Source organism: Giraffa tippelskirchi, chromosome 4 (assembly GCF_054371585.1).
Source record: "Giraffa tippelskirchi isolate mGirTip1 chromosome 4, T2T-mGirTip1v1.2.pri, whole genome shotgun sequence".
NCBI classification, from domain to species: Eukaryota; Metazoa; Chordata; class Mammalia; order Artiodactyla; family Giraffidae; genus Giraffa; species Giraffa tippelskirchi.
In genome coordinates, this window is record NC_137278.1 from 207,500,653 (window position 1) to 207,522,363 (window position 21,711).

The window sequence follows — 21,711 nt, forward strand, 5'->3', positions numbered from 1 at the left end:
GTCTTTCTATTAGGTTTAGTCTGATGTTTTTTCTCAGAGTCATGGGTTTGGGGCGGGAGACCACAGAGGTGAAGTTCCCTCATCTCATCCTACCAGGGCCTGTGTGACAACATGCCTGATCCTGCAATGTTGACCGTGGTCCCCTGGCCGAGCTGTGCCTGTCAGGCTTCTCCACTGTATTCTGACTTGTGTGTGTGCGTGCTTAGTCGCCTCCAACCCTTTGTGACCCCACGGGCTGTAGCCTTGCCAGCTCCTCTGTCCATGGGATTCTCCAGGCAAGAATACCGGAGTGGGTTGCCATGTCCTGACCCAGGGATTGAACTCATGTCTCCTGCATCTCCTACATTGGCAGGTGGATTCTTTAACTCTGTGCCGCCCATGCTTCCCTGGTGGCTTAGATGGTAAAGAATCTGCCCGCAGTGTGGGAGATCTGGGTTCGATCCCTGGGTCGGGAAGATCCCCTGGAGAAGGAAACAGCAACCCACTCCAGTACGCTTGCCTGGAGAATTCCATGGACAGAGGAGCCGGGCAGGCTACAGTCCGTGGGGTTGCAAAGATTTGGACACGACTGAACGACTAACACACTGTTCTGACTTATTTTTCTCCATAACATCGATCACAACCCGACAGTGTGTGCATTTGTTTGTCTTGTAATGTCTGAAAGGTAAGATCCTCAAGGATAGAGTCCTCACCTTATTTATTCCCAGAGCCTGGCACATAGTAGGTGCTCAGTAAGTTAACTGATGAACTCAGCCTGGCACACAGTAGGTGCTCAGTAAGTTAACTGATGACCTCAGTGCCAGACGGTGAGCACTGGATGCTGGAGAGAGAGCCGCAGACAAGAGGTCATAGTTTCTGCCCTCACGGAGCTTCATGTCCAGCAGGGAGATAGTTACAAATGAAGCTGTGTCCTCATTGCCAATGTGAACAGGTCGGGGGAAAGGCCCTTGAGTGCAGCGAGAACCATGTTGGGGAATGTGGCCTGGGTGGGGTGGAGGGGTGCTCAGAGGATGATAACGGAGCTTGAGACCTGATGGACGAGTGAGAGCTGGCCAGGCAGTGAGGGAGGCGGGAGGAGGTGCATTCAGGCTGCAAGGATTAGCACGTGCAAAAGCCCGGGGCAGAGAGGAGCTGGGGGATCTGAAGAGCACCAGTGAGGAGGCAGCATGCTTGGTCAGTGGGGCTGTGGCAGTGGCCCAGGGAGGTGGCTTGGATGAAGGCGGTGGGAGAGGAGATGGTGAGAAGTGGATGCAGTCAGGAAGTGGGATGAGGGATGAAGGGGTGGATCCAGGCTCCTGAAGCTGGAGGATGGTGTCCTGTTTGCTTCTCAGATAAGGAGATTTGGGCGTTGGTGTTTAGGGGGGGGCAGCGTGTTCAGTCAGAGATGCTCATGAAACACACTGGGAGGAGGATGGGGCAGAGATGGGGCTGGACCTTTAGGGGGTTACTGGGACCGGGAGGGAGGCATTGGACGTCATGGGATGGCATGAGCTGGCCTTGGAGGAGAGTGGAGAGGGGCTGTCCAGGGTGATTCCCTTTGAAGATCCGGAGGAGGAGAAGGTATCATGGGGACCCTCCAAACACACACAAGGACTCTGAGAAGGTGGTCAGAGAGGAGGGTGGGAGCTGGGTGATGGGAGAAGGATGCTGGAGGCGGGGAGAGAAGGCCGCTGGGCGGGGACGTCCGGCTCCCAGCCCCCTAGGCTGATGCTCCCTCCCTGAAGAAGGCGGATGGAGGAGGGCTGCAGTGTGGGGCCACCTCCCTCCCTCCCACCACAATGGGGGGCTTCGGCAGAACCAGGATGCTGCAGGGCTGCTCACCTCTTTCTTCCTCTAATCCTCCCTTTAATTTACTTTTACTTCTGTTCTTCATGGGATTGTGTGTCTGATTTAATATTTCTGAGTTAGAGAGAAAATAGAATATACTTCGCAGAAATTTGCTTTGTGGCCGGATTTGCAGCTGGCACGGTATCAGAGGGTGACAGAGGACACTCTAGACTGGATTTGTGTCCTTTCCGTTTATCTCCGAGAGGACCAATCAGTGCCCATTTCCAGGAGGTCATTGGGACCAATTAGACAGTTTTATTGGTTTTGCTCCACAGGGAAGCCGTGGACTACATACATTTTTGATCAAGTCTGTTCAGGGCATCGCTTTCATTTTGAGGAGAAGCGCCTTAAGCAGCGTCGGCCAAATGAGATGCTGTTCAGTGGGAATCCTGTGTCTCCATAGATATCTTCACAATTGAAACTGTCTTCTTTTATGATATATTAAACTCTGTGAATTGAAGGCAAACTTGTTGAGAAAAGGTGGTTGAGAAATGAACAAAAAACTTGTTGAGAAATGAACACGTGTGTCCACGTAAAGCTTGCACGCCCATGTTCATTGTAGCACTGCTGACACCAGGCCCAAAGGGGCGACAAGCTGAATGTCCATCACCTGGTGAATGAATCCATAAAGCGTTTCTCTCTGAGCAGTGGACTGTGACCCAGCCGTGAGAAGGAGCGAGGCCTCGGCATGTGCCACAACGTGGGTGAACCCTGAAAACATCATGCTAAGGGAAAGAAGCCCGACACGGAAGATCACGTACAATGTGGTTCCCATTCATATGAAGGATCCAGAACAGGCAAAACCCTCGAGAGAGTGGTTTTGTGGTTGGGAGGAGCTGGTTGGGGGTGTGCGGACTGAGGCGTGACTGCTGATGGTACCGGCTTTCCCTTGGATGAAAATGTCCTTCAGAGGGTGATGTGACCATTGTACAACTTTGTGAGTCTGCTGACAACCGCCAAATCGCACGTTTTAAGAGGGTGAATTGTGTGGCATGTGGATGCCGTCTCAGTAAAGCTTTAACAAAGTACTGTGCCCTGGGAGCTGGTTCTCAGAGCCGTAGGTGGCGGCCACTCGGGATCCCCTTCTCTTTGTGGCTTTAGGTTCATGTGGTTTGGACGCAGATATTAAGGGCAGGACGGGTGTGGATGTTTCACGGCTCACTGTCCTACCTCGGGCTGTGTGTGTGACTGATGTTCCCTCATTTGCTGCCCTCGCCTCCCGCGTTGTGAGTTTCCACACGCACCCAAGTCCCCCCCTGGGAGGCAGCCAGTTTCCCCACGCTGCCACCCTCCGCCCGGCCTCCTGTGAATCCCACGGGGCCCCCGGCAGCCTGGTGGGGGCGGGGAGCGTGGCGAGCAGCTTGCCTCCCCCCTCGGACTCGCCCGGTCCCTGCGCTGGGGGCGTCTCCCCCTCTGCACTGCTCTGCTCACTGCCTGGCCCTCCAGGCATCAGTGAGCGAGGCCGTAACGCCTGTCCACCCGCAGGTGCTCATCGACTGGATCAACGACGTGCTGGTGGAGGAGCGGATCATCGTGAAGCAGCTGGAGGAGGACCTGTACGATGGGCAGGTGCTGCAGAAGCTGCTGGGTAAGTGCGCGGGAGGGGCGGCCGCTGTGAGGGACTGGACCACGCCATGCTCTATGTGGCGGCATCGGTCACTTGTCCGTGAGCCATGGGCTGAGCCCTCGGCTCCCAGATGGCGTCCCCCTAGGCCCTCAGCTTTGTTTGGGCTCCAGGTCCCCTCTCCTGGGTGGACGTCCCCGATCCGCGCAGGGGTGACCTGGAGGACTCAGTGTCCCCTTGTCCGTTGGGGTAAACTCACCTCCTAATGGTCCATCCCAGCCCTGGAGGGGTGCAGACCTGCTCTCTGGGCTCATCTGCTCACACTCCTTGCCCCTTAATGACCCCACAGACATGTGGTGTCCTGTGCAGGGGTCTCCCCACAGACCACCTGAAGGGTCACTCTTTCCAGGCGGGGCCAGCACTGGGGTAGGATCGCGTTTTGCTCCGCAGGGATATGCTGAGGGCGGAGGGGTCTGAGTCAGGCACCTGGGATATAGGGGGTGCTTTTGGTGGGAGAGATACTGAGGGAAAGCAGACGGATGGGGGGGCTGACCCTGGACCCGTGGGACACAGCCCCTGCAGCTGCCTGGGTTGTGGACTCAGCTCAGCCTCTGCGTCCTTCCTCGAGCCCGGTCCCCGCAGGCTGGTTTGCACGCTCTGCACACACAGCAGTGCTTACAGGCAGTGTGATCTGGGGGGGAGCCTGGGGGGCCGTGGGGGGGGGGCCGTGTCACATACCTGCCTCTGAGGACAAGGTGTTTCCAAGGTCCGTCCTTGGAAAGCACGTGAGAAAGGAGGAGCTGTGTTTATTCTGGTTGTTCCTTTGTTTGCTGAATGAACACCCTTTCACCCCAAGTGTGGCGGGTGTGGAGACGCAGTGGTAAGAGAGGAAGGTCCCCATGCCCCACCACCGATGCCCGTTCTGCCAGAGGGGAGAGAGAGAACTGTTGTGAACACAAATTGATGCTCTAAGACACAAATTGATGGTCTGAGAGAATGCCTGGGACGTCCCTGGAAGTCCACTCATTAGGGTTCCGTGTTTCCACTGCAGGGGACGTGGGTTCTATCCCTGGTCTGGGAACTAAGATCCCACCAGCCGCAAGGTGTTGCCACAACAGAGAGAGAGAGAGAGTGCCAAGCGCTATGGAGAGAATCAGAGAGGTTTACAGGGTCCGGAGCTGGGTGGGCTGGAGGGGCTGGGAGGTCAGGGGCAGCCCCCAGGGGAGCTGACGTCCCAGCCGACTTCTGCACCAGTTGGTATGGAAAGAACCTTCCAGGCTGTGACGCTGAAGAGAGGAGGAGTCTGTAGTGTTTAAAGAGCAGAGGAAGGAGGCTGCAGGAGGTGGCGGTGGACAGACCACGTGCCCTGGTGGGCAGAGGCTTTTATTACACATGGCAGGAAGCCACCTGAGGATGTGAGCAGGGCCGTGATGAGATTGGAGTTCATGTTTTAAAAGGTCGCTTGGGCTTCTGGGTACAGAACAGCAGGGAGCAGGGTCAGGAGGGGGAGATGGGGGGTCAGTCGGAGCTCCGTCACAGCTCTCTGGGCGTTGGATGGGGTGGCTCGGTGTGGGCTGGAAGAGGATATTTTGGAGGTTAAAGCTGCCAAAGGCATGAAGGCTGATGGCCAGGATTGTGGCCTGAGCAACCAGTGAATGAGAAAGCCCTCAGGAGTAGCGAGGGGGCTGGGTATGGGGAGGCTGGTGTGCCATCTGCCAGGGCTGAGATGCCCATCTTGCCCAGGCCAGCTGCGGGGAGAGGATGGAGGCGGGCAGGGCAGAGATGGTTAATACCATTGGACCAGGTGGCCCCACCCACAGGGAGTGTCCAAATTCAGTGTTTGGCTGAACGCCCTGGGCCAAGAATTAAACCTCTGTTTAGCTAAGCAGAGAGCCCACATCTTAGAATGAACTTCTTTGGTGTAAGAGCAAATCTGCAATGTTGTCAAGATCGCCTGGTCACTGTCACAATTCGACTATTAAAAGTGTTGGTCGGAGCTTTGTTGTTCCGTGCTGCCTTGTTGGTACAGTGGTTCTCAGCTCTGTCAGGCGCTAGATTGCTCTCGAGGCCGTTGCAGTGGACATTTGTGATGATAGACGGTTACTTTCAGCAGAAGACGGAGGAGGGCGTGGGTCTTGGGCTGACCCTGTGCACAAGGATTGTACTGGTGGTGAAGCTGCCCGGGGTCATGAGCTTCCTTCCTTCCTCTATGTAAAGACCTAGCTTCCCCCTGACTCTTGGACTTGAAGACTTAGCTGTTGGTGATGCTGCTGCTTTATTGGAATAGTCCTTTGAACCTCTGCTTTGTTCACTGCCCAAAGGAGATACTTTCTAATAGTTTCAGAAGCAAACATAAAAGTGTGGTGCTCACTCACTCTTTTATTTCTGATTCTTTTTGCCGTGGCTTCACTCACTCAACCGCTTGAAAAAATTGTGTCCCTAAGCCTTAGATCTAACGATGTGATCCCGGGAGTCTGGCTTTCAAGGTGCTCCGCATCTCAGCCGTAGATGCCGGTAAAGGATGCCAGCACCCTCCCTGGAGCGGGGCCACAGCTGCATCTGAGAGCAGGTAACCCGTAACAGGTCCTTGTCTGCTCAAGGCATACCCTTTGGGTCCCCTCTTCAGTTGGTCTCAGGAAATGTGGGACTGGCTCCGAAGCAGCTGTGGTTGTCCGTGAGTCCTGCTACATCCATTTTGTTATCTGTGATGTATAACAAGAGGCTGACATTGGCTCAGGCAGCCTTTTTATTCCGAAGTAGCTGCAGTTCCATCCTGTTTGACTATCTTGCATAAGTACTCCTTGATAAGGCAATTCTAAAATCTCTTGTGTGTCAAGTGGTTTGACATCCCACTTTGTTTGAAGAAGAGAACAATTGAGGAGACTAACCAGATATTAATGGAACTTCAGAAGGTCTTGCCGGGTCATGTTAATGATGCTGTTGCACTGATGAGGTGCTATAGTAACCAACGGGATCGCATGACCCTGGGACCCAGGGCTGCCAGCAATGACACTAATGGAGGCACTGAGCTCTTTGCTTTCCAAAGACAGCAAGCTAAAACTTGACATTGGCTGAATGTCAAGGCCAAAACCTGATTTCTGGGTTTGGTAAAGAATCCGCCTGCAATGTGAGAGACCTGGCTTCGATCCCTGGGTTGGGAAGATCCCCTGGAGAAGGGAAAGGCTACTCACTCCAGCATTCTGACCTGGAGAATTCCATGGACGTATAACCCATGGGGTCGCAAAAAGTGGGACATGACTGAGCGACTTTCACTCACTCTGTAGAGAGAAGAGGTCTGGGGACAGGGCCCTGGGTGGGGGGGTGGTCAGTGGTCAGAGGAGGAGCAAGGACAGGATTCTGAAGGGACCAGCCAGGAGGGAGGAGGAGCCAGGGGAGGGATAGAGGAGGAGGAGGAGGGAGGGGGATGAGGACAGAGAGCAGACCGTGGCTTGACCAGCTGTGGGTCACCACTAGGCCCCCACATGTGCCCCTCTCCCTAAGAGTGGGTTCCCGAAGCAGCTGCCAGACCCTCTGCCGGGGCAGGTTCCGGGGGTGTGGCACTCCTGCATTGCAGTGTTGTCCGGGGGACCACCTGTGGGCAGTGAGGGGCCCCCGGGCTGGCTGCCGTCCTGCTGTGACTCAGGCTCCCCCTTCTCCTGGAGGAAAGGCAGGCATCTCCTCCTGTAATAAGTATTCAGAGCCCCGTATTCGCCCATGTTTTCCTGCCCCCTCGAGAGTCTACCCTGTCTTCCTCTGGCTCTTCCCAGGCTCGGGAGAGAGGGGTCCTGGCCATGCCAAAGCCCTGAGCTGCTCTTGCAAGCCCCATCAGTGGGCAGAGGAGTACGGGTGATACGGGCGGCCAGGGACTTCTCTCCTACAAGGGGGAGTTTCCCACGATGTGGCCGCAGGCAGCCTCAGGCTCGACCAGTCGCCTTGCTTTCTGTGATCGACTGAGTTGTGTTCCCCCTGAAGTCATAAGACCTCAGAATGGGACTGTTTTTGGAGACAGCGTCTTGCAGTTAAAATGAGGTCACTGGGGTGGGCCCTAAACCCGTCTGACTGGCGTCCTTTTAAGAAGAGGAGGCGAGGATGTAGACACACACAGAGGGAAGGCCAGGTGAGGATGTCTGCAAGCCCACATCCTTGAGAAGCCTCAGGGGAGACTGCCTCTGCTGACACCTCGATCTTGGACTTCTAGCCTCTGGAACTGTGTGGAAGTAATCTCCACATATGAGTCACTCATCCTGCGGTGCTTTGTGACGGCAGCTCTAGCAGGCTCCTGCCCTTTCCTTCCCTTCTCCATCGATGGCCTCTCCTCCCCCGCACGTTCCGTCTGCAGGTTTGGCTGGAAGGGACCGCAGAGACATGCCCGGCTCCCTGTCTCTCCCTGGTGGGCGAGGCTGTCTGACCACCTGGCTCTCTACAACCCTCCTTCCTTCCCCAGGGACCTCTGCTCCGTCCTGTCCCTGCCTGTCGAGCACCTGGGGACCTTCTGTGTATTTTCGGGGTGGGGGTTCATGTGGACAGCCTGGAGAGGGAAACGGCAGCCCACACCGATATTCTTGCCAGGAAATTCCCGTGGACAGAGGACCCTGGTGGGCTACAGCCTGGCGGAGTCCATGGGGGCCGCGGAGAGTCGGACGCGACAGAGCAAGTGAGCATGCGTGTGGACAGACAGCGGTCTGTGCTCAGCTCAGACCTATCAGATACGGATGGGAGGGAAATGAAAACGCCTGAACGGGAACCACTTCCGTCCTCGGTTGAGCTCCTTTGTTTTGCCTCCGGCACAGCCTGCCCTACACGAGCTGATGCCCTTCAGGTGTGGCTGATCACCGCCCCCCCTTCCCCGTTAGAGCCATCTCTGGTCTGTGCCGCCTCCGGCGCTAGGATGGCGGCTGGGCGTAGTAGGTGCTCAGTAACTGTTCTATAAGTGAATGAATGAATGAATGAATGAATGATGGAAGGCGTGTCCTGAGCCCAGCGGGCATTGCTGTGTCATCATAGGATCCTGAAGGGGGCTATTAAACTGCTGCTTCTTGTGCTGGTTGAGGGAGGGAAGGATGTGGGGAGACCGTGTTGAAGTAGCAGGAGTCTCCGGAGAAGACGCCTTAAACAGATCCTTGCTGGGGACGGCTCACCAAACAGAAGCCCTGCCTGTGCCCGGCCTGGACGTGATGGCATTTGCACCTCCCTCCTGTCAGTGTCACTGCCTCTGGCACCTCCGTGCCCAAGGCTCGCAGCACGTCAGGCTCTGTGCCCAGCACTTTCTCATCAGCGTCCGGGTTCCTGATCTCATTATGTCCTGTCTGTTGCTTTGCAGAGGAGACCTGTTGGGGAGCCCCCGAGTTTGGGACTGAGTGAACAGGCAGGAAGCCTGGGGAGCACTCCTCACCTGCCCCACAATAGGGGTACAGTGAGGGGTCCCTCCGGCCCTGCCTTGGAGGGGAATGGAGGTGTGAAAGTGAAAGTCGCTCCGTCGTGTCCGACTCTTTGCAACCCAATGGACTATACAGTCCATGGGATTCTCCAGGCCAGAATACTGGAGTCAGGAGCCTTTCCCTTCTCCAGGGGATCTTCCCAACACAGGCATCGAACCCAGGTCTCCCGCATTGCGGGCGGATTCTTTACCTGCTGAGCCACCAGGGAAGCCTGAGACTTAGTCTCCGTAAATGAATCTGGAGCAGACGTGACCGTGCTGGTTGGCTCCTCCTGACTGCTTCCTGCTCCCTCTTGGTGAGAAAAGAATCGCAGGGACCTGAATATCTCATAATCTTTCTCGCCGTGCTGTCTGAGTGCTAGAGAAGGAAGAACGGGGGCGTGCAAGGCGCAAGGCGGCAGGGGCCACGTCTGAGGCCTTCCTATTTTCTCATCAAAGCCTCTTCCCCTTGGGAGCCCGCTGGCCCAGCCTCCTCACCTCCAGTCCCGTCCCCGCAGGTCACCTCCTCGCCTCCCCAGCCGCACCGTGAATCATGCTGTCCATCCTCTGTGTGTAGAATGTTCCCAGGTGGGACACCCACACTTGAATCCTTGAACTCCCCACCCCTCCTTTTCCTGCTGGCGTGGTTTTCTAAGGAACAGGGGTGACTTGCAAGTTCAGAGTTCCGTGGCTCAGCATCCTGGTGGGCCCAATGGCCAAGGGTGATCCGATCCACTCGGCCGTGCTGGGGATGGGGAGACCTCATGGCAGCCGGTTGACCAGGCGGCCCTGAGTCCCTCCAGCTTTTCCTAACACTCTGTCTTCATTCTTCTTGTTGCAGAAAAACTGGCAGACTGCAAGCTGAACGTGGCTGAGGTGACCCAGTCGGAAATTGGACAGAAGCAAAAGCTGCAGACCGTGCTGGAGGCGGTGCAGGAGCTGCTGCGGCCCCACGGCCGGCCATTCCAGTGGACTGTGGACTGTAAGCGGCTGGCGGGTCGGGGACAGGGAGCTGTGGAGCTCGGCCGTTGAGCTTCCCACCTAGTCATTCATCTGTGGGTCTGCCCGGGTCACCATCTGGGTCTGAGAGAGGTGGCCAGGAGTGGAGGAAGGCGATGGTCCCGGGGGCCCATCGATAAGGGGAGAAGTCACACCTGCGATGCTGTGATGTCCCCGGGCTTTAGAGTGGAGACGGGTTGTTTCTGGTTGGTCAAGGGAGACTTCCAGAGCCGGGGCGGGGGTTTGGGTTATAAGACAGAAGAAGCCCTGAGAGGTTTTTCCACCCCACGTACCGGTGGCACCAGCACCCAGTGAACTGTGTTACTGGTGACTCCCCGAGGCAGGACCTCGGGAGGGGGTTCAGGCTGGTCCCCGGGGTATGTCGCCGAGCGTGCTGCCTTTAAGGGTACGTGCATCATAGTATTGTGGGCCGGAACGTAAACCCGGAGAAGTGAAGCATTGACCACAGAGGCTGGAAAGGGCCTTGACCCTGCAGCACACCCCCGAGCCTCACCCCCAGGGTGGGGCGTCCAGGGCGCGGCTTAGACACTCTCTCTGCCGCCTGGGGTCCCTGTGCTTGGGTGAGACCAAGACTGCAGTCCCATTCCCCCTGGCATCTTGGCATGGAAACCCAGGACAGACCGCCTCCTGGGTTGTAAGGCTGGGGAAGGGAATCAGTGAACCCTGACACAGGAGGGTGATAGCCACGCCTTGGCCCACATCCTGCAGAAGAGCTGGTAGGGCTGGGTTGGCAGCCAGGGCCCCAGGCAGGGCGGAAGTCAACGTCCGACACCCCCAAGCTCCGTTTGCACTGCTTGGCGTTCCCTGTTGGAGACAGTTGGTGGCGTAGAGAAAGGACTGTCAAGCACCAGATCAGAATGCGCGTGGCCGTGGAGGTTTAGCGGCCCGGTGACCTGTTTTTCCTGGACCTCTCCCATCTCCTGTGCCCTCTGTACGTTCCTGCCCACGCTCTCTCCTTCCCCACCCTCTTGTTCACTCCTCCTACGAACAGCGAACAGAACAGCGTGCCTTTGAAAGCGGCTGCATAAGTCACCTGAGGCCAACAGGAAAGAAAAAACTGAGGAGCCAGAACTGCCAGGCTGCTGCTCAGCTCTCTCCGTGTTTCCGTGGCCTGTGGTTCTGCCCGTGGTTTTCCTGAGCTCTCATTTGCATTAGCATCTTCATTGCCTTCTCTCCCCTTTTTCTTTTTAAAAATTGAAGTGTAGTTGGTTTCCAGCGTTGCGTTAGTTTCAGGCGTTCAGCAGAGTGATTCAGTGATACATACGCGTTTTTTCAGATTCTTTTTCCTTATGCGGGCTCAGTCAATTTAGTCGTGTGCGACTCTTTGTCACCCCATGGACTGTAGCCGCCCCGCACCCCGAGGCTCCTCTGTCCATGGGATTCTCTAGGCAAGAATAGTGGAGTGGGTTGCCATGCCCTCCTCCAGGGGATCTTCCCGACCCAGGAATCGGACTCACATCTCCTGAGTCTCCTGCATTGCAAACGGATTATTTACCCACCAAGCCACCTGGGAAGCCCCCCTTTTTTCCTTACAGGTTATTGCAAACTATTGAGTATAGTTCCCTGTGCTCTGCAGCAGGCCCTTTGGGGTTGGTTTCGCTGCCTTTAGGACGTGGGCTTGGGGTTCCTGCCTTATGATCTAAAACAGTTCCCTTCTTGCCTCTCCGGCCAGCGATCCACGGGAAGAATCTAGTGGCTATCCTCCACCTCCTTGTGGCCCTGGCCATGCACTTCCGGGCCCCGATTCACCTCCCGGAACACGTCTCTGTGCAACTGGTGGTCGTGCGGGTGAGTATTGTCAGCCTGGCAGTCAGCTTGCCCGCGGCTCCTCCCCAGCGGCTCCGAGACTCACTCTTCCTCGTTCCTCTTCTGGTTCACCTGCTTTTTGTTCTTTTTCCCTTAAGAGGCTACCTTCTTTTTTTTTTTTCCTCTTAACAAAATGCATGCCTTGCCCTGGCTTCAAGGTAAATGATGGAGCAGGAACAATGGCATTGATTTCAAGAGAGGCAGATTCAAAGGCTTGAGTGCGTGGAGGTTTAATTTCCACATTTTTGAAAAGAGCATTCATTTCTGCCCAAAGCCAAGTAGCTGGAATTCAGGCCTCTTGAATGAGCTTATTACTTAGTGGAGAGGGCTGAGACCTGAGGAATGAAATAGATACTCTGGTACCCCAATCAGAGCCTCTCTGCGTTCGCTGCCAATTACATCCATCATCCCCCATCATCTCTTTTTGAGGGTCATTTCGCTTGCTTCATTTGGAAAAATGTAACTGGGCGCCAGAGTGCGCCTGATTGGAGTTGGACCTTTCGTGTTGATTTCCTTTGAATTTAAGGGCGTAGACCCTGCCTTGGCTTCGTGTGTGCAGTCTCGTCCAGCAAACATGTATTAAGCACCTACTGTGTCCTGGGCCGTCGCCCTGATGTGGGGGACACTGGAAGATGAGAGTGGGCTGGGGTCTTCAAGGGTCAGCTGCTTCTGCCAGAGCACGGAGGTTACACTTGGAACCTGATGTGTCTCGTGGAGAGGTCTAGCGCCACACTCCCTTCTGGTTTTTAAACTTATCAGTCCCATGGTCTCTGCGGTCTGCAAGGCTTTGGCTGATCCTGTGTTTTTCGAAGCCGTCTGACCCCTCCACCACCCCCGCAGCCCATCCCAGACCTGACGGGCAGGAGTCCCCCTTGGGGCCCCAGGCGAGGCTTACCTGCTGTTCTGCAGCGCTTGCTTCCCAAAGGGAAACGTTTGCGGTGAGAGGTGGTGATGGACGGGGGACCGTTCCTGTTCCCCTCATCTTGGATGCTCACCGGGGCGGTCGGCCGGGAAAGGCTTCCCAAGGACACATGAGAACATGGTTCCCAAACCCATGTACGTCAGACTCCGGGCTCCATGAACTCTCTGCAGCTCAGTAACCGGGATATTTCCTTTCAGGCCCGCACTTCGGTCCAAGAAAATCTTTGGGGTTTGCAGAATGTTTTACTGGCCCAGGCAGGCACTTGCTGGCACTTTCTTCCTTGACCAGGGTCACGGGAGGATTCTCTGGGCCACGGCCAGAGAGAAATGAAGCGGGAGGGGAGGCCCCGGGGACTGGACAGCCTCAGGCCTTAGAGCTGCCCCTGGCCTGTCCCTCCATGTCCGGTTATCCAGTCGAGATGGGGAGATGCGAGAAGCATGGCAGTTCGTGAAGGGAAGGAGTGAGGGAAGGCTGCATTTGCACCTGGCAACATGGCCTTGGAAGGTCATTTGGTTTTCCTGAGCTCCGGCGCTTCCCCATAAAACTGAGATTCTACTGTGTTGCTGTTCAGTTGCTAAGTCCTGTCCAACTCTTTGCAACCCCATGGACTGCAGCATGCCATGCTTCCCTTCACTATATCCTGGAGGTTGCGTGAACTTTCATCCATTGAGTCGATGATGCCATCCAACTGTTTCATCCTCTGTCGTCCCCTTTTCCTCCCACCTTCAATCTTTCCCAGCATCAGAGTCTTTTCCAATGGGTGGAAAAGCTCTTTGCATCAGGTGGCCAAAGTATTGGGGTTTCAGCTTCAGCGTCAGTCCCTCCAATGGATATTCAGGGTTGATTTCCTTTAGGATGGACTGGTTGGATCTCCTTGCTGTCCAAGGGACTCTCAAGAGTCTCTACTATAGACTTTAAAATATTCACCCTGTCTGCCTCATACCCAGCTCTGGGCCCAGAGTCCGGTGGGAGCCTGACGCACCTTTGATGTGTGAGCAAATGGATAACATGTCTCTGGGCCACACCCCCACCCCCACACCCCGCCCCCCATGGGTGCTCGTGAGAATCACCCAGGGTGAGGCCTTGGAAAAGCTGATGGCCACCCGATGCTGGTTACTCTCCATTCACTAGACCCAGTGGTTAGAGTTCCCTGGAGGCTGAGCTCAGGAAAGCTTGGGGAACTTGGATCTCGAGAGGTGTCTAGGAGGAAGCAAGCTCCCCATCCGTGGAGGGGTTCAAGTAGGGGCTCACCGAGGGGTTGGATTAGACTGCCAAGCTCCACCCTGAGGTCCGGGATGCCCAGGCTTCCCCTCCACCACCATCGTCGCCTCTCTGCACCTGCCAGGCTCCAGGACAGGTGTGTCACACGCCATGTTAGTGTCTTGGGGCTGCTGGAACAAAATCCCACAAAGCAGTGGCTGAAAAAAGCAGATGTTTGTCCTCTCACATAACAGAGGCCCGAAGTCCAGAGCGGGGCGCCGACTGGGTCCCTCCGAAGGCTCTAGGCCAGGGTCCTTCCTTCCCTTTTCCAGCACCTGCCGGCGCCCTTGGCTTTCCTTGGCTTGTGGACACGCGCCTCCGGTCTCTGCCTCTGCCTCACGTGGCCTCTTCCCTCTGGGCCTCTCTCTTCTCTTCTCGTAAGGACTCCAGTCTTCGGCCAGGACTCACCCTAGGCCGTTACGGTCTCATCTTAACTCATTCCATCTGCGGAGACCCTACTTCCAAATGAGGTGATGCTCTGAGGCTCTGAATGGACACAGCTCCTGGGCGCCCCTGTTCAGCCCGGAGCACGTGTGTTATTTTATCTGGTACCTCCCTCACGTCATGGATATTCCTTTATGCTCCTTGCCTCCCCAGCTGCAGGGCGTCCTTTGGGAGCTGGGGTGTTTCTCCTGAGACCCCCACAGCTGCGTGCTCTAGGAGCAGTGTGGAGAGCAGAGGGTTTGGGGTGGGTAATGGGGGGCAGGTTTCGGCCACCAAAGGGCCACCCCTGTGGTCACCTGCAGCCCACCCCCAGGCGCGGCTGCCCCGCCAGTGATGTCCTCCTGCCCTGCCTGCCTGCCCGGGTGTTGATTTGCTTGTTCATTTTGGGGTTTTCAGAAACGGGAAGGCCTGCTGCACTCCAGCCACGTCACCGAGGAGCTGACGACGACCACCGAGTAAGTGGACCGCGCCCCCAGGCCCTCTTCTAGCTGGGGACCCTCAGACACATACGAGCCATTTTCCTCTGCGTGACTCTTGACCTTGGGATGGAATTTTCTCCGAGTGTCCACCCTAGCTTTCCGTCTTCCATGAACTTTCTTCAAAGTGTTTTTGGTTTTGATTTTTGTTCTTTGTTTTGTTTTTTGTTGGTTTGTTTTGCTGAAGAAGGGCAAGATAGCAGTTTGGTTTGGTGTTTAAATGAGAAATCCCATATCTTTTATTTCCTCCCTAAATAGAAAAATGAGTCAATACCTGTGGCGTATGAATTTAAACTTCTTTACGCTGCTGGAAATCTTTTCTGGAATGAGACAGGGAATAATAAAGAAAAATATAATTGATTACATTCAAAATCTCTTGTAAGAATGAGGGGAAATTTATAACAGTGAACTTCCTTGTAGTAGGCATGCTAACGATGTCCAAATTTTTAATGTTTTGAAGTAAGTTATTCTCCAAAGATGTGGACTGTTAGTCCTTATTCTGGAGGGTGAACTTTAAGAATGTTGAGAGAGGGAATGGGGGAGAGGTGTTTAGATTGGTCTGGGGACCTCTGGTCCTAATTGATTCATCCATCTGTCTTAGCTCCGTCAGAGGGAAGGAGTCACGCATCTAAACTAGAACTTCCTTTGAGAAAGTCGTGAGCCATGTCTGGCCTTTTCGAGAAGGCCAGAGGGCAATTTTTAAGAAGTCTGAAAAGCTTCAAATCTATTGAAAATAGCAAATCAAATGGATCTATCTTGCGTGTGGTTTGTAAGAGGCCTTAGGACTCCCTACGAAGAACCTTTAAAATGCACTGCCTCTGTGCCTCCCTACTAAAGCTGTTTCAGATGAAACAGGACATTAAAAATTGATCGCCTCAGCTCACCCACCTGCTCAGTTCAGGGAGTGATTAATTACTGTGTCATGAATTCATGGATGGTGTTTCAGAAATCAGGCCGACACAGGAAGCCACTCCCGGCGCGGGAGCCGTCAGGTAGACGCCAGAGACGGGTGTTTGCTGACGCGCGTGCACAGCTGTTCCCAGCCCATGGGGGGGGGTGGATGGGGACGCGGTGCTGAGCCTGGCCCGGGGAGGGGTCCCAAGCAGCCAGCTCGGCCCCTTCAGGAGCAGGAGCAGGGCAGCTTGCAGGGGCAGTCAGGAGTGGGCTAGTCTTGGTTATCCATCGTTGTGTAAATAACCACCCCAAACCTACGGGCTTACATCAACAGTCACTTTATTTGCTGACGGTCCGGTGGTTGGCGCTGGCCAGTGGGGGTCTCTGTCCCTCCCCGTGTCTTTCACTCTCGTGGAGCCGGCTTCCTCCTGGGTGTCCTCAGGGTCCCCAGAGAGTGACAGGGCAACTGCAGGCCTCTGGCCCCCTGCAGGCTGTGTCCCTGTCTTCTGTGGGTCAGAGCGAGTCCCTGGATGGGAGAGCAGGAGGCAGATGGCCCACTGAAGGGGCGGGAGCAGCCAGGCCTGTTTATGGTGAGGGGCTCCCTCCCTCTGATGGAGCTAAGATACATGGATGAATCAGCGAGGACCACGGGTCCTCCTGACCAGCCTAAACACCTCTCCCCATCCCCTCTTTCAACATCCTTAACTTTTACTTGCCTGCAGTGATGGGAAGACACTGTGTCCGTCTTCCCTGGTCTCGCAGCGGATGAGGGATCCCTGAGAGGGCAGCAGGGGGCGGTGGGCGCTTTGTCTCCAGAGCCGGCCCCTGGGAGAGTGGCCCCAACGACTCACACCGGTCACCAGCACCCACAGGGCCTGCGGTGCACCGGGCACCATGCTGGGTGCCCAGAGGCTAAGAGAATGCGATTCCACTCCTCCAGGGATGGTAGTCTAGCTGGCGAGAAAGGTCGTGTCCATAGAAATGTGAAATCTAGCCCAGGGGCCTTGTGGGAAGTACAGTGTGGCCCTCAGGGAATTTAAGGCAGGGTGTGGAGGGGGTAGGGGTGCCCCGAAGTCAAGGTAAAGAGAGGTTTCCAGCAGAGGCCGCCCAGCCTCCTGCCTGGTCTTTCAGACTCCAGGTTTTCTCTGTCCTATGGGTCACCTCCTCCAGGAAGCCCTCCTGTTTGCCAAGAAGGAGCGGCTGGCCTCTTTTACTTCCCGTAGCATCTCCTGTATGTCTCATTTCTGGTGCATGTGGGCTGTGTAGAAATGTGGGCTTAGGAGTCTCTCTCACCATCAGGGATCCTTCGGCAGGGCCATGGGATGTTTATTTCGGTATCTCTATGACCTGTGCATAGTAGGAGCTCTAGAGACTACTTGTTAAATAAGGTGGAGGAAAGGACTTGAGTCTAGAGGGGTTTGGGGGTGAAGCTGAGGTCTCTTTGCCTCTCAGGAAGCTGGTGCACAGAAACACCTGTGCATTTGTGCTCTCAGATCCTCCAGGAGGAACCAGCCGCTCGTCCTTCGTGGCTTCAGCTCTCGCCTTGAGTCAGGGCCCAGCCTGTGGTTCTCCAGGACCTCTTTAGTTTCCTGCTTCCCCAGAAGCCTTGTGCTCACTCTCCAGAATGTGACCTCTGGGTAGTCTGCACCCTTATATTGTAAAGGTTAAACTCAAGGCTTCCCTGATGGCTCAAGTGGTAAAGAATCTGCCTGCAGTGCAGGAGACGTGGGTTTGATCCCACAGTCAGGAAGATCCCTTGGAAAAGGAAATGGCAACTCACTCCATTATTCTTGCCTGGAGAATCCCATGGGCAGGGGAGCCTGGTGGGCCACAGTCCGTGGGGTCACAAGAGTCGGACACGACCAAGCACCTGATGGATTGTAATCATTTTATTTTAAAGTTTAAACTCAAGGTGCCAGAATACCCATTTTCTGCTGAAATGTTCTCCGTGTTAACTACTCCCTCGATTAAATGCCCGCTCCCCGCCCACCCCCACCAAATGGCATTAAAAGGATGGTTTAGAGATGTCTATTTGCTGCCGGTCTTGTGCAAACATTTAGAATCCGCATAAGCACCTCCTGTTTGTAATTAGAGTGGGAGAGAACTTATCCAAGTGGGACTCACATTTTTATAACTCCCGTCTTTGACTGACCAGCTGGGGGCCCGTGGGGTGCCCCCACCGCCCTCCGCCCCGCGGCTCACTCAGCTCTGAGGACCGTCTGACACTTCTCTCTGCTCTTGTTTGCAGGATGATGATGGGACGCTTTGGTAAGTAACTGGGGGGGGGGGTGAGCGGTTGGGGAGGGCATGGGGCATCTGAGGTCACCGGGCACTGTGGGGCCGCCCCAGGAAGTCCCCAAGGTTCACACGGTCTCTCAGAGGCCACAGGGCCCTGGGTGGGTTTGGGCGTGTGGTTTGCTTCTCACAGCTGTCGGGAGGCTGGGCGGGGGTGAGAGAAGTATGGTGGGCAGGAGTGAGCCAGGAGAAGGGGGGGCGGATGTCCCCCTAAATACAGAGCATCATTAGCTAGCCGGAGGTTTGGAGGTTCCTTATGGGATGTGCTTTTTACCAAGAAAAAGATCATTTATTTAATCTATTTGGCTGCTCCGGATCTCAGTTGCGGCACGCGGAATCTTTAGTTGCGGCATTCGAGCTCTTGGTTGCATCATGCAGGACCTAGGTGTCTGACCAGGGATGGAATTGGAGCCCCCTGCGTTGGGAGCACAGAGTCTTAGCCACTGGACCACAAGGGAAGTCCTGGGATTGGGATGTACTTTCATATATAGTTTTCCACCTTAAAATCTCCGGCTTAGCAGACCTTAGAGTCAGGCAGCCTTGCCTCTGGTCCCAGCTGGGTGACCTTTGGCCTCCTCCTTCACCTCGCTGTTCCCCATCTGTGAAATGGGTCCTCGAGGTTGTTGGTGGGTTTTGTGAGATAACAGACATTCACTCTGCTTGGTCCAGGGCTCTTTCTTTGTTGGTTTTCAGTGGCTGTTCCCCTGCCCCATGAAAGCCCCACCGTTCCCTCTTCATCTCAGGGAGGGGTGGCTGGTGCAAGGGCAGCTCATGGCAGCTTTTCAGCCCTCTGGGAGGGGACGCCCCCAGCTCTTAGTCACAGCCAGAGGCAGCTGGAGCCAGGCTCCCTGCTTTGGTGATATTTCAAATCGAGAAGTCCTCAGCACTCCCCAAATGCCATGTTCTCCAGGGAGCAGAGAGGGGAGCATAGATGCTAGGAGGAAAATAGAGACCAAAAAGAAGTTTCCTGCATGCCTTGTGAGCTGGCCACCGGAGCTGGTCCCTAGCCGCGGGTGGGGGCCTCAGGGGGAGGGGTGCACCTCGAGGGCACCCCCGGGCTTGGCCTCTGTGGCCTCACGGTGATCATGGGGACCAGAGGTACCCCTGCCACTCGGGTACAAAGAGGACGAGCGGGCCTTCAGTTCCCAGAGGTCTTGAACCAGAGAAAATGCAGCAATTATATGTCCTTAAGTGTCCTTAAGTAGTCCTTGAGCTGTGCTGGGGAAATTCAGTCTTCACTTTTTTTTTTAAGTAGCAGTGGAGTTCTTTTTAATGTCTTTATTATTAAAAAACATTAAATAAAAGGGGAGTGAAGAGGAATCCTCCTGTGTTCAGTTGCTGAGGCTGCAGAATAGGGTGGGGAGTGCAGCTCCAGGGCCGGTGTGGGGGTGCCTGGCCCTGCCCTGGGTGTGCGGGGGGTGGGTGCTGTCCCCTTCCTGTCCCTTCAGCAGGAGGGGCTCAGAGCCAGTGGGCTTGTTGAGGACTTGAGTGGTGACTTAAGTGGGGCCCTCCGAGCATCTTTAAGCGTTGCCTTGGTTTCCTGTGTGTTTTCACTTCCGTGTGGGGGACAGGACTAGTGGGACTGGACTAGTCGGGAGACTTTGGGAGGAATCAGTTCTGCTGGGGTCTGTGTGCAGCCTCCCATGCTAGAAGGGGCTAGCCGCTCAGCCAGGAAGGCCCTGGCAGCCCTGATGAGGGGCTCTTGGGGGTCTGTTGGACTGGATGGTGACTGAGAGTCCCCAGGGATGGCTGAGCGTGGTGGGGCGGGGGGCTCTGGCACCCAAGAGGCCGAGGAGCCTGGAGTCGTCGCCCTCGTTACTTCCGGGGCCGCCCGTGCTCCTGAAATGCAAACAGGCCATTAGTGGGTGACAAGCGACTCGCCCGCCCCCAGCTCCGGCTCCTGCTGACGCAGGTCCCCGGGTCTCCTGGTTACCCTGACACGCGGCAGCTTCCTGGGCCAGCCCATCTCCCGCGGGAGCCCTCGGGCCCTGTGGCCCCCCAACCCTGTCACCTCCCTCCACTGGCCCCTCGAGTTGGTTCCTCTGCACTCCTTAACCCCTCCCTCTGCTCACCCCCAGCTTGCCGAAAGCTAAAGCCTTGTAGCCCTTGCAGGGGCTTCCAAGGTCCCCTTAGACCACCCGCTGGACACCCCTCTTCTCTGCTCTGGCCTCCTGGCCCCACCCTGCACCCTCAGCAGCCCCCCACCCCGGCACTCCCCTTCCGGCTCTTGTACGCACAGTACCCTCAGCCTGAAATGCTCCCCCTCTAGATTCCCCCGTGGCTCACCTCCTCCAGGGAGGCCCTCCTTGACGCCCCTGCCCAAATCACTGCCTGTCCTCTGACCCCCCTCCCCTCCATTATCTCTTTACTCACCTCTTTGCTCGCTGGGAACACTTTTGCTCTGTGCCTGACAGGTATGGGGGTGCCTGGACAGTCAGGGACCCCCGCTTGGCCCTGCCCTCTTTCCTGTGGCACATGGCTCCTTGAGTAATGGACTTCCTGGTTGGCCCCTGCTGATGTCAGAGATGTGGGTTCGATCCCTGGGTCAGGAGGCTCCCCTGGGAGAGGAAACAGCAACCCACTTCAGGATTCTGGCCTGGAGAATCCCATGGACAGAGGAGCCTGGCGGGCTCCGGTCCATGGGGGTCACAAAGAGTGGGACACGACTGAGCACGCACACATGCCTTGAGCTGTAAGCCTCCTGTGGGCTGGGGCGTGTGTCCCCCACGTGCATCCCCAGCCCTGGACCACACACATTCCAGGAGCACCAGGAACACCAGGCAGACCCTCCTTGGCTCATGTCTGCCCTGGGGTGGGGCGCGGGGGTGGTGCAGGCTTCTCAAGGAGCCCAGTTTTTGGCCACAGTTTCTCATGTTAGCACTCTGAGCAAGGTGGGGGGCAGGGGGTTGCTCTGCACCTCCCCTGGGACCCCCCCCACCCGCCTCCCGTGGGCTCCACTGTCCTGGCTGGGGTGGATGGGAGGCCCTTCTCTCCCCAGGGGAGCTAGGGAGCTGCAGCCCAATCTCCATGGTAACAGGCTTGCTGGCTGCCTCTCCTCTGCAGGCACCCTTCCCCCTCCCAGGCTTCAGGAAGTTGGAGAAAAGGATGGAGAAGCTTTCTTCCTTTTCTTCCAGGACTCCTTGCAGCCCCTGGTCTCTCCCCCTCACATCTCCCCGTTGCTCCCAGCGCTGCAGCTGGATCACGCCATTCCTGGTCTCCACCCTCCACCACTCCTTTTACCCCCAAGGGACCCAGCCCTCTTAGCCTTCCCCCCAACCCAGGCCACACCATCTGGAACCCACTGTTGGCTTTCTGTTCCCTCTGCCTAGAACACCCTCCTCTTCTTGCCCCAGCGAGCCCCAGCTTGAACATTGAGGCTCCTCTGACCCCGGGCCTGTGTCCACGTCCCCAGGCTCGGGGGCCCCAGGGGCCAGGTGGGTCACACAAAAGAGGGAAGTGGTGAGAATACTGAATGATGAAGGGCTGCCCCCACCCCCACTTCTGTGCTGTGTGCAGCGGGGAGTGCTGGTGCCTGGGGGCGCACAGGGGAGTCTGTGCCCCCACTTCCACAGGTGGCTCGTCGATGCTGGGAGTGGGGGAGGGCGAATGGAGGTTCACTTTTGCCTCGGCTCCCGTTTCTTCAAGAGAAGCCAGAAATTCAGGATTTTTGGACAGACCTTCCGAGTTCAAAAATGTTGACTCAGACAGAATCCACTTCGTCTCAAGTAAGCTGAGCATCTTCGGAAGTTGAACCTGGGTGGACACTGGGACCCTGGCTGATGCGGCC

The 21,711-nt window shown here is 56.1% G+C and overlaps 1 protein-coding gene across 6 annotated transcripts in view; it reads left to right on the top strand.

The window, feature by feature from the left end:
* The window catches only part of PARVB (parvin beta), a 114,279-nt gene that overhangs the window by 72,707 nt on the left and 19,861 nt on the right, over positions 1 to 21,711 (top strand). For 5 of the 6 annotated variants that reach the window (XM_081591751.1, XM_081591748.1, XM_081591749.1 and 2 more), the window contains exons 4-8: positions 3,313 to 3,415; positions 9,649 to 9,789; positions 11,500 to 11,615; positions 14,656 to 14,714; positions 17,878 to 17,897. In XM_081591751.1, coding sequence (XP_081447877.1) covers positions 3,313 to 3,415; positions 9,649 to 9,789; positions 11,500 to 11,615; positions 14,656 to 14,714; positions 17,878 to 17,897 — 439 coding nt within the window. Of the gene's footprint in view, positions 1 to 3,280; positions 3,416 to 9,648; positions 9,790 to 11,499; positions 11,616 to 14,655; positions 14,715 to 17,877; positions 17,898 to 21,711 lie in introns of all 6 variants that reach the window. The other variant, XM_081591753.1, reaches the window with a different exon arrangement.